Source organism: Aphelocoma coerulescens, chromosome 7 (genome assembly GCF_041296385.1).
Source record: "Aphelocoma coerulescens isolate FSJ_1873_10779 chromosome 7, UR_Acoe_1.0, whole genome shotgun sequence".
Lineage (NCBI taxonomy): Eukaryota > Metazoa > Chordata > Aves > Passeriformes > Corvidae > Aphelocoma > Aphelocoma coerulescens.
In genome coordinates, this window is record NC_091021.1 from 12,229,026 (window position 1) to 12,241,797 (window position 12,772).

At 38.5% G+C, this 12,772-nt stretch overlaps 1 protein-coding gene across 3 annotated transcripts; it reads left to right on the forward strand.

Annotated features, from left to right (window-relative positions):
- The first annotated feature begins 137 nt into the window (after positions 1-137).
- On the forward strand, positions 138-10,052 carry STRADB (STE20 related adaptor beta). Of its 3 annotated transcripts, none has more exons than XM_069022164.1 (12): positions 138-368; positions 2,940-2,996; positions 3,331-3,411; positions 3,784-3,883; positions 4,495-4,616; positions 5,117-5,195; positions 5,644-5,767; positions 6,210-6,381; positions 6,795-6,899; positions 7,125-7,354; positions 7,917-7,959; positions 8,403-10,052. In XM_069022164.1, exons 2-12 carry the CDS (start codon positions 2,985-2,987, stop codon positions 8,553-8,555), a joined length of 1,221 nt encoding a protein of 406 aa, XP_068878265.1. In that variant the 5' UTR covers positions 138-368; positions 2,940-2,984; the 3' UTR covers positions 8,556-10,052. The 3 variants fall into 3 exon arrangements, with proteins under 3 accessions (XP_068878265.1, XP_068878264.1, XP_068878263.1); XM_069022163.1 differs by having other exon boundaries at positions 139-759; positions 5,087-5,195; XM_069022162.1 differs by having other exon boundaries at positions 139-368; positions 5,087-5,195.
- Positions 10,053-12,772: the final 2,720 nt, after the last annotated feature.

Consider the following 12,772-nt stretch of genomic DNA (forward strand, 5'->3'; position numbering starts at 1 on the left):
CGGCGGGCCGCCGCCAGTGACGAGCCCCACAATGCGCCGGGCCGCGTGGTGCGGGCAGCCCCCGCCGCTGGGCTCGGCGGGGCCGGGAGCGGGGCGGGGTTCTGGCGGGCGGCGCGGTGGTGGCGCCGGCCCCCGGCCCTGACTCCGGCGGCGGCGGGCAGGAGTGGGCGCTGCCGCCCTGAAAGGCTTTCCCGCTGCGCCGGGGCTCCGCGCCGGCCGCGCCCTCTGCCCCGCTGCGGGGGAAGCCGGGCGGGCCGGGGAGAGGGAGCTGCGCACACCGAGCTCGGGAGGCGGCTGCGGGGAGCGGAGCCCTGTCCCGGCCGCCGCGGGAGGCCGGAGGGAGGCGGGGGCCCAGCGAGGAAGGCGAGGTACGAACTTAACGGAGCGAGTGAGGAACTGCGGGGCGTCCTTCCGCACGTTCCAGTGCTTTGTCACGGACGGATCATTGCACTCGAGATACACGACCGAGAGCTGCCTCAGTCACTGCGAACGCTGAAGTAGGAGCTGCAGCTCAGCGTCAGCAGAACCCAGTAATGCGCGTTCCCGGTACCGGGGCTTCGGCTCCGGAGCCTCCACACTCCCCCAGCGCACAGGCACAGGTTTCTGTGTCTTTTTACTGCTCTGCACTGTTCGCTCGCTGAAGCTTCGGCCAAGATGCGATGAATGCATCATTTTACCTGTACAACACTTGTCACTATCTACAGTACAAAAAAAACCAAACCTGCGTTGCAGAAGGAAAAATATGGGGACAGCGAAAAGGTTTGTGTGGGGACATGATCCAAATCCGTATTGAAAAATGGAAACAATGTCAAACTACATAAGGAAAAAAAAATAAAAATCTTAAAATTGTAATGTTACTTGAATAAATGTGCATCACGGATGTTTCTGTTGGCTGGCTATACACCTTTGAACTAAGTCTACAATAATTTGACTTTAGTATATCATAGTTATTAAGATTTTTTTCTTCAGCTTAGCTTTTGTGGTTTTATATTGAAAGCAGCAGAATAAATTGTCTTGTGTCGGAGAATGAGGCAACTTCTTTCCAAGTAGGAGAAGGATGCTGTAGCCATTACAGTGCTGGGCAGTATCTTGAACTACTTGCATTCTTTTTTTTTTTCTACTCTGCTACAGACTTCCTGAGGAAAGTTGTTTAAGTCAAGCTCTGATCCTCTGAAGGTGCCTGCTACCTGCTAGGGATCGACTTTTGTTTCCATTTGGTATCTATAATAAGGAATTACAGTATTTCTTTACTCCAAGTATATCTTCAGGGTAAAAATGTAACAGATTAGGAATGGCTTGGATATTTGGCAGTGAATGGGGTGGTGGGGGCTTGTTAGCTTTTCAAGAGTGTTCTCTCGATTAACTAGCATACATAATTTAAATGCAGGATATATAAGCTTCGCTCCTTAATAAACAAAATTATCAGTTTCTGGTATAGTACTTCAGCTTTTATAAGTTAACTTTCATACCAAAATTACATATTAACATGGAACTATCTCCCTTAGCTGACTTTTTATCAGCCACCAAGTAGGATTCCTCATGGTGGCTGGAAAGCTGCCTATCAGAAAAGGACCTGGGGTTGCTGTTTGACAGGTGGCTGAACATGAGCCAGCAGTGTGCCCAGGTGGTCAAGGCCAGTGGCATCCTGGTTTGTATCAGCAATAGTGTGGCGAGTAGGACCAGGGAAGTAATTGTCCCTCTGTACTCGCTGGTGAGGCCAGTTTGCATCTCAAGTACTGTGTTCAGTTTTGAGCCCCTCTCAAGAAGAAAGACATTGAGGCACTGGAGGGTGTTCAGAGAAGGGCAACAGAGCTGGTTAAAGGTCTGGAGCACAAGTATTACAAGGAGTGGCTGAAGGAGTTTAGCCTGGAGAAGAGGAGGCTCAGGGGGGACCTTCTTACTCTACAGTTACCTGAAAGGAGGTTACAGTGAGGTGGGAGTTGGCATCTTCTCCCACATAACAAGTGATAGGATGACAGTAACTGGCCTCAAGTTGCACCAAGGGAGGTTTAGATTGGATCTTAGGGAAATTTTCTTCCCTGAAAGGGTTGTCAAGCATTGGAACAGGCTGCCCAGAGAAGTGGTGGAGTCACTGCCCCTGGTAGTGTTCAAAAAACATGTAGATGTGATGCTTATGGACATGGTTTAATGGTGGGTCTGGCAGTGTTAGGTTGGACTCTGTGATCTTTGAGGTCTTTTCCAACCTCAGTGATTCTACTGTTGAAGATGTGTTTATAGCTGAAGTAGAACAGTTAGTCCCATTCTATATTTACAGAAGCTTTGATACACTAAATAGACACCTCTCTCACTGCCTAAGCTTTCAAAGAGCATCAGACATAAATTAAGTCTGCTAGAGGACTTTCAGAGAGGCTACTCTGATCTGTGAGGGAGTTTGCTGATTCTGTAGCCTAAGTAAAGTGAAAATTATTGGAGTTGCTTTTTTTTTTTAACTGAAATCCCTTACAGTAGTACTTCCTCTCTCACTTGTGAAATGTAAAGTGCAATTCCTTCTGCCTTGCTTTTTTTTGTGAGCTAGTTCAGCTGCACACAGCCAAGCAGAGATCTGACTAGCACAGCTGTGCTCCTTTAAAACAACAGACAATTATTTCTTTTCCTACAAACTGCCAAGGATTCATGAGTCCGTTCTTTTCTACTTTTTGCACTTGTGCAGTTAACTTGCAATTAAATTGTTTGTTCAGAAGTGGCAATAAAATTTCTAAACCCATAAATTGAAAAGGAACACTTGAGTGGACATGTAGTCCTCGGTGTGGAGTTTGAAATTGATATGCTATTTAAATAGAAGCAGACTTTCCCTGAGCTGGAGTTCTGGGGTTTTGTGTGTGTTAGCTGACAGGAATGCCTCACAGTTGTGATTAAGGAGATTTAAGTTTATCACAGGTTTATGTATCATCTTACTTTGCTACTTTATTTTTTTCTAGGGTAAATGGGTGTGCGTGACTTTTCCCCTGATCTAAAGTGGTTCCATGTCTTGTTTGGTAAGTTTGTCTTTAAAAATTTTGGCCCTTGTTACCCAGCCATACCTTAATATTGAAAAGCCCTGGTGAAATGTCTTGCTTGAGGGGATTTCCACAGTGCTGAGATGTTTGAACTTTGTTGTGTTAGCTTCTGGTGAAGAAGACTTTAGTGTCTCTGCTCTCTAGGTCTGCCATGTATGTGCTTTATGCTGTTTCTTAACCCCTTGATTGATTGACTTGTAGCAGAAGATTTTCTGAGCTGCTGCTTATAAGGCCTACTTTTTTACATTTTTGCACTGCCGTATTTAATAAATTGCAGCAATTCCACCAACATTCACTTGTTTCTGTTCTCAAGGACTGCTCCTGTATTCTGCGTACACCAGTTGAATCAATCAGACCAGAAGAGCTATCTCAGAGCAGCATCCATGAATGCCTGGTAAGAAGAAAACAGAAAGTTTAACTCCCAAATAATGCTCAAATACAAAGCTGATACATATTAAAAATAACCTCACTAGGGAGTACTTTTTAAAATGTTGACAACAAAAATAAACAGAATACTTTGGGGCTTCCACTTTGGAAGAAGACTATAGGTATCTAAGTGTTACTCTTGTGCCATTTTGAAAACAAACAACACACACAAAACCTGTAACTCATAAAACTAAGTCTTAGTAATGGTAAAAGTACCAGCTTGAATGTTCTTATTTGAGTACTGGACTTTAGCATTAGTAATATTTTTGCATTAATTTAAAAAATATAAATGATTAAAAATTACATAGTTGTTTTGAGAACTGTTTCTTCTCTCTGTTAGGCTGATTCTGATCTAGCCTGGATTCCCCCATCTACAGGAAAAAATGAAATGGTATTTTGCTCTTCTAATGTCTCTCATTATGAACTCCAGCTGGAAATAGGTAACATAAATGGAACTCAAAATATTTCTTCTTCCTGCTATCAATAGTTTATTGCTAACTGCAATAAATGTTAGGTTTGTAAAATGAAGGACTATTCTTGTGCTCCTTAGTTGAGAAAAGTGCAGAGCATTGCTCATATTTTAGTAATCTCTTATTTCAAGATCTAAGACAAATCAACAATTACCTGAAATTGTCCCTTGATGTTTGTGCATGTACATGTCAATTTTCAAAATCTGTTGTATGTGACAGTAAATACAGCCTTAAGTAACATCATGTCTTGTAACTTGGCTACTCCAGCTGATTGTTCTAAGGATGGCTGCCTTAGATCCTACTATGCATGCATATGTTCATGTGAATATGCATACTAAGTGTTGTTCATTTAGATGTATGTTTAAATACTTTTACTTGTTCTTAAAATAGCAGACCCATGCTTCAACTAATTTGCTGCATATATTTTTCTGCAACTACTTAATTTCTTGACATTCTGAAAGAAAAGGACACGCTGCTATCAATTGCAACTTTAAACCTGGAAAATGATCTCTATGTATGAAGGAAACCATGTGGTGGATTATTATGCTTTCCAATGTTAAGGTAGCCATTTCTGGTTTCAGGAAGGAGGTTCAACAACTTAACTTCAGTTTACCTTGCACGGCATACACCTACAGACATGCAAGTTGCTGTAAGGATCACAGACCTAGAAAACTGCTCTGAAGAGCACTTGAAAGCCTTACAGGTAAAGGAACAGCATTTCTGCACAAAGCCTGATGAAGATAGTGAGGAATACATATGGGATTACTGACCAGAGGTAGCTTTTGTTTGCAATGGGTCATTTCAGTCAAGTTTTTCCCTCCAAAGAAGTAGAATATAATAAACATGACACATATGTAAATTTGAGAGTTGCTTTCTGAAGACAGCAGCTGACAACTGCTTTAGAAATACTTCTGTAATTGTACAACTTATTTGAAGCATGTTTTGTACTCTTATTTAACACCAAAAGTTTGGACTATGAACAAACTAGATTTACTTCAGACAAATGCAATTATGGGCAAGCTATTTACATTTCTGTTGCAGGCTATGCACATCACCCGCAGTCTTGTATAAATGCAAGGAAACAGTTCTATTTACTGATTACTGATGTAGTTAATGCTCTTAGTAGGACTGCTGTCTTGTGATTAACACATCCACTTTCATTTAATTCCATAGAATGAGGTGGTTTTATCACACTTTTTCCAGCATCCCAACATAATGACATTTTGGACAGTGTTTACAGCTGGAAGCTGGCTTTGGGTCATCTCCCCATTCATGGCCTATGGTAAGAACTGTTAACTGCAGTTTTGGAATAGGAAAAAGGGCTGATACAAGTTGGACCACATGGTCCATGAGAGGTTTCTCTTTAATCATCTCCTGTCTCGTAGTAAAAACAAACTCTCCTGAACCATTTGTTTAGAGAAGACTTCCTCCCCAGTGAAAACTGGTATTTGAACTGCATTAAATTCCACTTAGTCCTAGCACCCACCATGGTGCTAGGAATGGTAACTGGGAGATGTATATCTACATTGAATACAGGTTGGGCATAGACTTCCAGTTAACAGAAGCATGACATGGGGTATCAGTTACATCCATGTAATAACTGTCCTTGATGTACCAGAGTCAATATAACAATGAGACTGCTGCTCTTGATGAGTGTATACCATGAAGGAAGCATAGACAAGAATTTAACAAGACTTGTTAGGCCTAGCTAGGTTTTTTTTCACTTCCAGGTTCAGCTAGACACCTGCTGAAGACTTACTTTCCTGAAGGAATGAGTGAAGCTTTGATAGGGAACATTCTGTTTGGTGCAATCAGAGGATTAAATTACATGCACCAGAATGGATATATTCACAGGTAGGAGAATGTCAGTAGGTAAGAACCAAATGATAGCATCTTACCTTAAGTATTGTGTCCTTCCTTTTCCTATATACCTTCTTATGTCAGATGGTACACAAGTAACAAATTTTTCAATACAGCAGAACCAAGTTTGTAAAATCTCAGCAGGAAATGTATTTATACATTTCTTCAAACTAGTTGTTACAGGGATTATCCACCTGCCTGACTTTGTCTCTTTGAAGCAGAAGAAAACCAGAGTTATAGAAAGGGCTTCCTTAGTTTACACCCCTTGCAGGGAACAAGGCCCTTTCTCCAATTTCTGGCACTTTTTTCCTAATCATCTCTCTCAATAGAGATGAACTCCACGCTAGCGTCTCACTTAATGAAATATGAAAGCCTTTCTGTTCTAATAGTGCTTTGAGCAATTCTTGTAACTAAAATTTACCACTTTATGTTACAGGAATATTAAAGCTAGCCACATTCTGATTTCAGAGGATGGGCTGGTTTCTCTCTCTGGCCTAAACAACCTTTACAGTTTAGTTAACAATGGACAGAAGTCAAAGGTGGTATATGATTTCCCCCAGTTTAGTACATCGGTGCTTCCTTGGCTGAGTCCTGAACTGCTGAGACAGGTTAGTATAAATTACACATGATTTTTCCTATTCAAAGTTAGTGACGGTACTCAATTTCCGACTTAAGTCTGCTTGTAGAAGTACAATGAAAGATGTTGAACTGCAACTTTTAAAGGTACATGTATGTACTGAATTTTTAATTGTTCTAGAGGGAACCAGTTCTAAAGTTGTTGGTGAGGTGATGCTGTACTAAGTCTTTTTACCCAAACCTCCTGGAAACTACTGCAGATCCTGAAACTTGTGTTCAGTAAAGCCATCAGATTTCTGAAAAAAGCCTGAGGTTTCACAATTTAATTGCTTCAATACTGTGTAGGTTATGGGGTATTAGAGTCTCGTTTTGAAGGAGGCACTTGTATTCTTGTTGGCACTGCTCAATGGCATCAGTGATCAGTTGTGTTTTCTTTCTCTCACAGGATTTGTCTGGCTATAACATGAAGTCTGACATTTACAGTGTGGGAATTACAGCATGTGAATTAGCCAATGGACACGTTCCATTTCAAGATATGCCTCGTACTCAGGTACAATGCTAAACTTTAGTTAAAAACATGCTGAGCATTTTTTTTTGTTGTTTTACTCAGAGAAACCAGTGCTATTACTGCTGAAATAGTGGCTGCTTTTTGTTGCTTCAAATATGCATGCTTCTTTCTAGAACAAATAATCCTTCTATGCCTGGAGTTTCACAGCTTACCCTGAATAGGTCTGGATAGCTGTTGAACTCTCATACTGCTATTCCTTTCCACTAGATGCTGCTACAAAAACTGAAAGGTCCCACCTACTATCCTTGGGATTTAAATACCTTTCCCCGGGGGGAATCCCGGATGAAGAATTCCCGATCAGGTGTTGATTCCGGAATTGGTGAGAGCATGACACGCACAATGACCAGTGAAAGGCTACAAATGCCCTTTTCCAAAACATTTTCACCTGCTTTCCACAACTTGGTAGAACTTTGCTTGCAACAGGACCCTGAGAAAAGGTAACATTCTGGTGAAAACTAATTTCTTTGTCACTTCAATCTAAGACCAAGTATAGCCCACAGTTTAGGATACAGTAATCAGTTGAATGCTGTTGAAGTCAGAATTTCAGACCAGATGTACTATGCAAAACAATACACTTACATTTGTAATTTAAGAATTATCTTGTCTGATAAAGGAATCAAACTTTTAAAGTAATTTGACCCCTGAATTTCTTGCAGTATGAATGTGCTTTGTAACAAGTAAAGTTAACTTTCAACATGTATTTTGTCCAAGAAAAAAACCAAACCAGAAATCTGAAATACATGTTTTCAGTTCTATGTCTCTTTTGAATGAGGCATTAAATTCCTTGTTAAAGCCTTTAAAAATAGATTTCTTCAGTAGTGCTTTCACTATAAATTGAGGCATAGAATGTAGGAATTGTGTGCTGCTCTTCTCATTCTTCATATTTGTCCTGTGGAGGGAAAACCACAGAGCTTAAATTTATTTGTCAGTCTGGCCTATTATCCAAATGCAGTATTTTACTTTCCAAAACATAATTATATTGTTCATTTTATGATTCAGGCCATCAGCAAGCAGTTTGCTTTCGCATACGTTCTTCAAACAGGTGAGTTTACCATATTTTGTTAAATGACACAGCTGTAACCTAAATAAGCCACAAAAAGAGCTGGATTACAAAATAATGAAGTTACCTGGAGCCAAAAAGCATACTGTAAGAGCATACCTGCTTCAGACTTTTTTAACAAAATGGTATTGATAGAGTATAGGAAGCATAAGATTCATCCATTTCCCCATTGATGAAGTTGATTTAACTTAGCCTAACTAATTTTAAAAATGGTTAATATTCTTAATTTAAAGCAGAACTGCACAGCTGATATAATTAGTCTTGAAAGACTAATAGAGTGGGGAATGCAAAACCTCTCATCCTGTTACTTTCAGTATTGTAACATGCAAGAACATGGCTCTGATTTCACATGCTTTTAATGAAGTCAGTTGCAAAGTTACGGAGACTTTTATGTGCAGCTTTATTTTAACTTTTTTTCTTTCTAGATAAAGGAACAAACACAGAATTCACTACTGTCCCTATTACCACCTCCTATTCAAAATAACAGATCAGAGTTCTTGGCGCTACCCTCAGCAGCAGTTGGGACTGAACTTGGACATATTGCTACAAATCAAGATGATACAGACTGGGAATTCTAAATAAATACCAGTGATACCTCTCTAGTGTTTCAGAGAAGGAAAATGTGATTTGTATTTGCTGCTTTTGTATGGTTAAAGTACAATTAGACCAAGTATACTTGAAATGCCATGAAGTGGCTATAATTCATTAACTTCCTCTTAGCATCACAAAATGCAGCGTGCCTCACTCTCTGATTGTAAGGAAAACTGTATAAAGAATGGCTGAGTGCTTACCTCTCTCTTTCAAAGTCTTTCTTAAAAAAAAGGTCCCTTCTGTAATCTTACTCTGTACTGTATTATCAGCTCATATTGCTGCAGTCCACTTGCCTTTCTGAATTCAGGCCTGCGGTTTGTCTGTGATCTTATTTAAACATCTATTTGTCTTTTCATATGACACAAATCATTTTAGTAAGGAGAAATCCTCCACTTCCAAGTTGAAATGTGAAACTGCACAAATTAGTTGCTTATGTAAATAAATGTTTCTCTCTCAAAAGACATTTTTCTCACTTGACATGCTGTCATATTTGCTAGAAGTTAGCTATGCATCATTTTTTATGCGGTTTTAATACTGCATGTGTCCCAAAGAAGTTAAGCTGCTTGGAAGTGTGACTCATGTTCTTGCATCTGTCCATAGTCTTAGTACAAATCTGGACTTTTGCATCTCTGTTTATTGTTGTGTTATTTTAGCAGTTAACCTGAGGATGTCTCACTATGCAAAGTAAGTCTCAAGTTCTAGCAGCTACGGGTTCATTTTGAAGAGTCATATTAAATAATCTAAAGTTACTGTATATCTTTTTATTTATACTGTACTCCTGTTCTCCACCAGAATTTACCAGAACTTAATACTGTTTTCTTAGAAGAAAAGGTAATATGCATTAAGCTTCACTGGCACTGCTGCTGGCAAACAAGCCTCTTTTGCAGGGCACAGTTAAATTCCCATGGATAGATTCAGCCATAGTAAGAACCTAATAATCCCCTAGGATCCTAGTGAATTTATCTGTTCTAAGTCAGATGAAAAGCTGTCTTCTCCCTACAATTCAGTAAGTTCTCATCTGTACCAGGCAACTCAAACTGAACAAAAGCAACTTTTTTCTTTCAAAAACCTGGATATTCTCATAATGTTGTAGCAAAAGTTGTGTCCCAAAGCCACTAGTACTTTACTGATGGCAGCATGATGGTAAAAAAGCATAAATAGATATTGAATGGATATATTTTAAATTTTCAACATAAACAACATTCCACATAAGTCTTCAAGTCTTCCACAGCTGTGCAGGCCTGTAGCCAACTTTGAGAATACCACTGTATTGCCAGCAGCTTTGCTACAAGGCCATGAAGACCAAATGACTGAAATACAAGCCTGAGAGACACATAAAAATTATAAATGACCACATAAAAGTATTAACAAAACAGCTGATTCTATTCATTATGCTGTGAAGAGAGCTCTATATTTCTGAACCTAATATGTGAAACGTAAGATTAAAAACCTGTCAATAAACTTACCCTATCTGCCTCCATTTATATCTGTAATTCTTGGACTTCTGTTTTCTCCATACCCCAGCCATACTAACAGCTTCTTGTTACTGCAGGAAAAAAAATCATATATATGTCAATCATTAGGTAAGAAAATAGTTGTCTAAGCTAGAAAATTACTCTGATTTAAAAATATTAATAACTTAATTGTGTACTCTTGGAGAGGTTACTATTTTTATGAGAACTGCATGTTCTTAATTCTTAACCATTACAGATTTGGACTGTTTGCAAGTCAAATACATGAGATAGCATCTACAAGTAACTTTTGACTAACAGTACACATAAAAACCATGTCAAATAAGTGAGAACACAGATGTTCTATGTATTTTAATTACAGACCTCTGAATAAATATTACTACTATTAAAACCTGTAGAAAATTTCAGGCAGCTTAACTGCTAGTATTTTCAAGCTTCTCTTGCAACAAGTGCTGTGGACTCTATAAAAATGAACTTGGATACTAATAACAATGTCAGTACAAAGTTATTCAAACCACCAGGTGTTCCAGTGGAGTTACTTTGCTGCCCTCTCTTTCTGTGAAAAAAAAAATCAAAAACTTATTTCTAAACACTGTTCCTATTTCTGTACTGACATTAAGAATAAAATGAAATGCAGTTTTTTTAAGTTAAAAAGCTCACAAGTCTTTCCTCTTAGAATTACTGCTTGTCAACAACTGTGTCTCTTCAAACAAAAGCAATTAAGAGGCACTGTGACTTCTTAAAATAACCAGAAATACTTGAAAATACTCCCTGCATTGTATTTGCTGAAAGGTTTGATATCATTTTGCTCATTAACTGTGATGCTTTCTATTATGGAATAATGCAAAATAAATATTAGTTAGGAAAGAAGATGCATAATCATATTATTAAGGTTTCCAAGATGATCTTGGAAACAATTGTTCTGAAAATCTGAAGGTTTTGCATACAGTTAGTTTTCAAAATCTGAGATTCATGATTTGCATTGTTAAGATTCAAGTTGCAGGGACTTTCTATTCCAAGCTCTATTCCAAGCTGACAGTTTTAATCACAATAGTTTTTTGTTGGGTTGTGTTTTTTTCAGAGCACTTGTTTACTCTTGCTCATACCAATGATGTGTGTTATCAGCATGTAAACTAGAACTAAACTTGGACTTCAAATTTCCAAGTATTTTACATTTAGGCTCCCTGTGATGTATTTTCAAAGGGGGTTATAAAACTTACACATTTGCAAAATCCCATGCCCATTGAAACAGAAATCTGTAGCCTGGTTACTTTTGAAATACTTGTGAAAACAACACAAGTGGGTTTTTTGTAGCCACCTTTCTTTATGCTAGCATTTACCACTATGTAAAATAAAGACCTGTATAATAGAAAACTTATGTTAATTAACATTATCCTGAATATATGCTCGATGCTGTTGAGTGTCTCACTGTCTTGGTCTGATACCACAGCAGTTTGTGAATGACTGAATGGATGAACACAGAAAAAAATGTGATCTACTTAGAATCAACTTGATCTGATACATGAATTCATCACTTTAAAGAGTCCCAATGCAACAAATATCCATTGAAGAGGGAACAGTTTCTTCCACTTGATGAACAGAAATAAATATTTTTTTTTAAATTACAGAGCTTTACCTTACCTCTCTCTTTTCCCTACCTCTCTCCTGCTCTTCCAGTGCTATCAAAGTAGTTTTTAACCTAGAGGATGGGTAAAAATATGGGAAAGCATTTGAAAACCATTATTCTGAACCTCTCTTGACAAGAGGCAGGTACCAGAGTAGGTGGCTTACATACCCTGCCTTTAATACTATTAAGTAGCTTTACTAAAGTATTTTAGCTTGTCTAATAAACCTCTGAAACAACTAAGCTAGCACTAATAACCTGTCCTGATGATGTCCATCCCTTTCCTGTATGAATTAGGAAAAAACTACTAAAATTCAGAAATAGTACACATTACAGAAAAGACCTCAAAGGACTACGAGTAAGAACCATGCTATGAAATTAAACAATCCGATGTAACAGACAAGCTAAGACTTGAGGTTATAAGAAAAGAAAGCACTGAAAATTGAGCTGGTCTACTAATAACCTGGTAGCAGAATAACATTTGGTATTTAACGTAATTAAATCTATCCAGAAACTTGAGATAGGATGAAGGAAAGAATATTAGGTTTAAACAGGTGCCTGTGGAAACTTCCATAATTCCCAGATGAAAATAACTAGTTCTGCTCTATAAATTAGTTACATATATATTTGTTTCTTATCCAAAACTCCCAGAAACATCTGTAAAAATGCCCCAAAAGCCCATATGAACTTAGCTGCAATCAAGTGGTGGTTTTATTTTTAGATATGATTATAGAATACACCATTATTACTGGATTTACCTACATAGCCAGATTCATGGTATTAACTTGTCCTCTCATAAAATCCATCTGCAATGGAGGAGAATGGATTGCTGGCAGGATGCAGAGATTTTCCTATGTTTTGTCAAAATTTACATGACATACGGGTCAAGAGTATCAATGCTGAGTTTATCTATTACATTTTATTTTCACAGTTTGTTTATTCTACATTCTGATATCAATTATCTTACTAATTCTCACATTTCATGTAGTCAAAAGAAAAATATTCTTACAGGCAGATTTCCTTTTGCCCATGTGAAATCTGGCAAGTCAGTTAAAGATGAGGTTAATGCTTTCCTGGTTTGAGCTACCTACAGTAGCTGATGGAGCCA

Excerpts from the sequence above, each read along its gene's own strand:
- STRADB (XM_069022163.1), top strand. Across the intron at positions 5,768-6,209 it reads CAGAATGGATATATTCACAG|GAATATTAAAGCTAGCCACA; the intron begins GTAGGAGAATGT and ends TTTATGTTACAG. Across the intron at positions 6,900-7,124 it reads AAGATATGCCTCGTACTCAG|ATGCTGCTACAAAAACTGAA; the intron begins GTACAATGCTAA and ends CCTTTCCACTAG.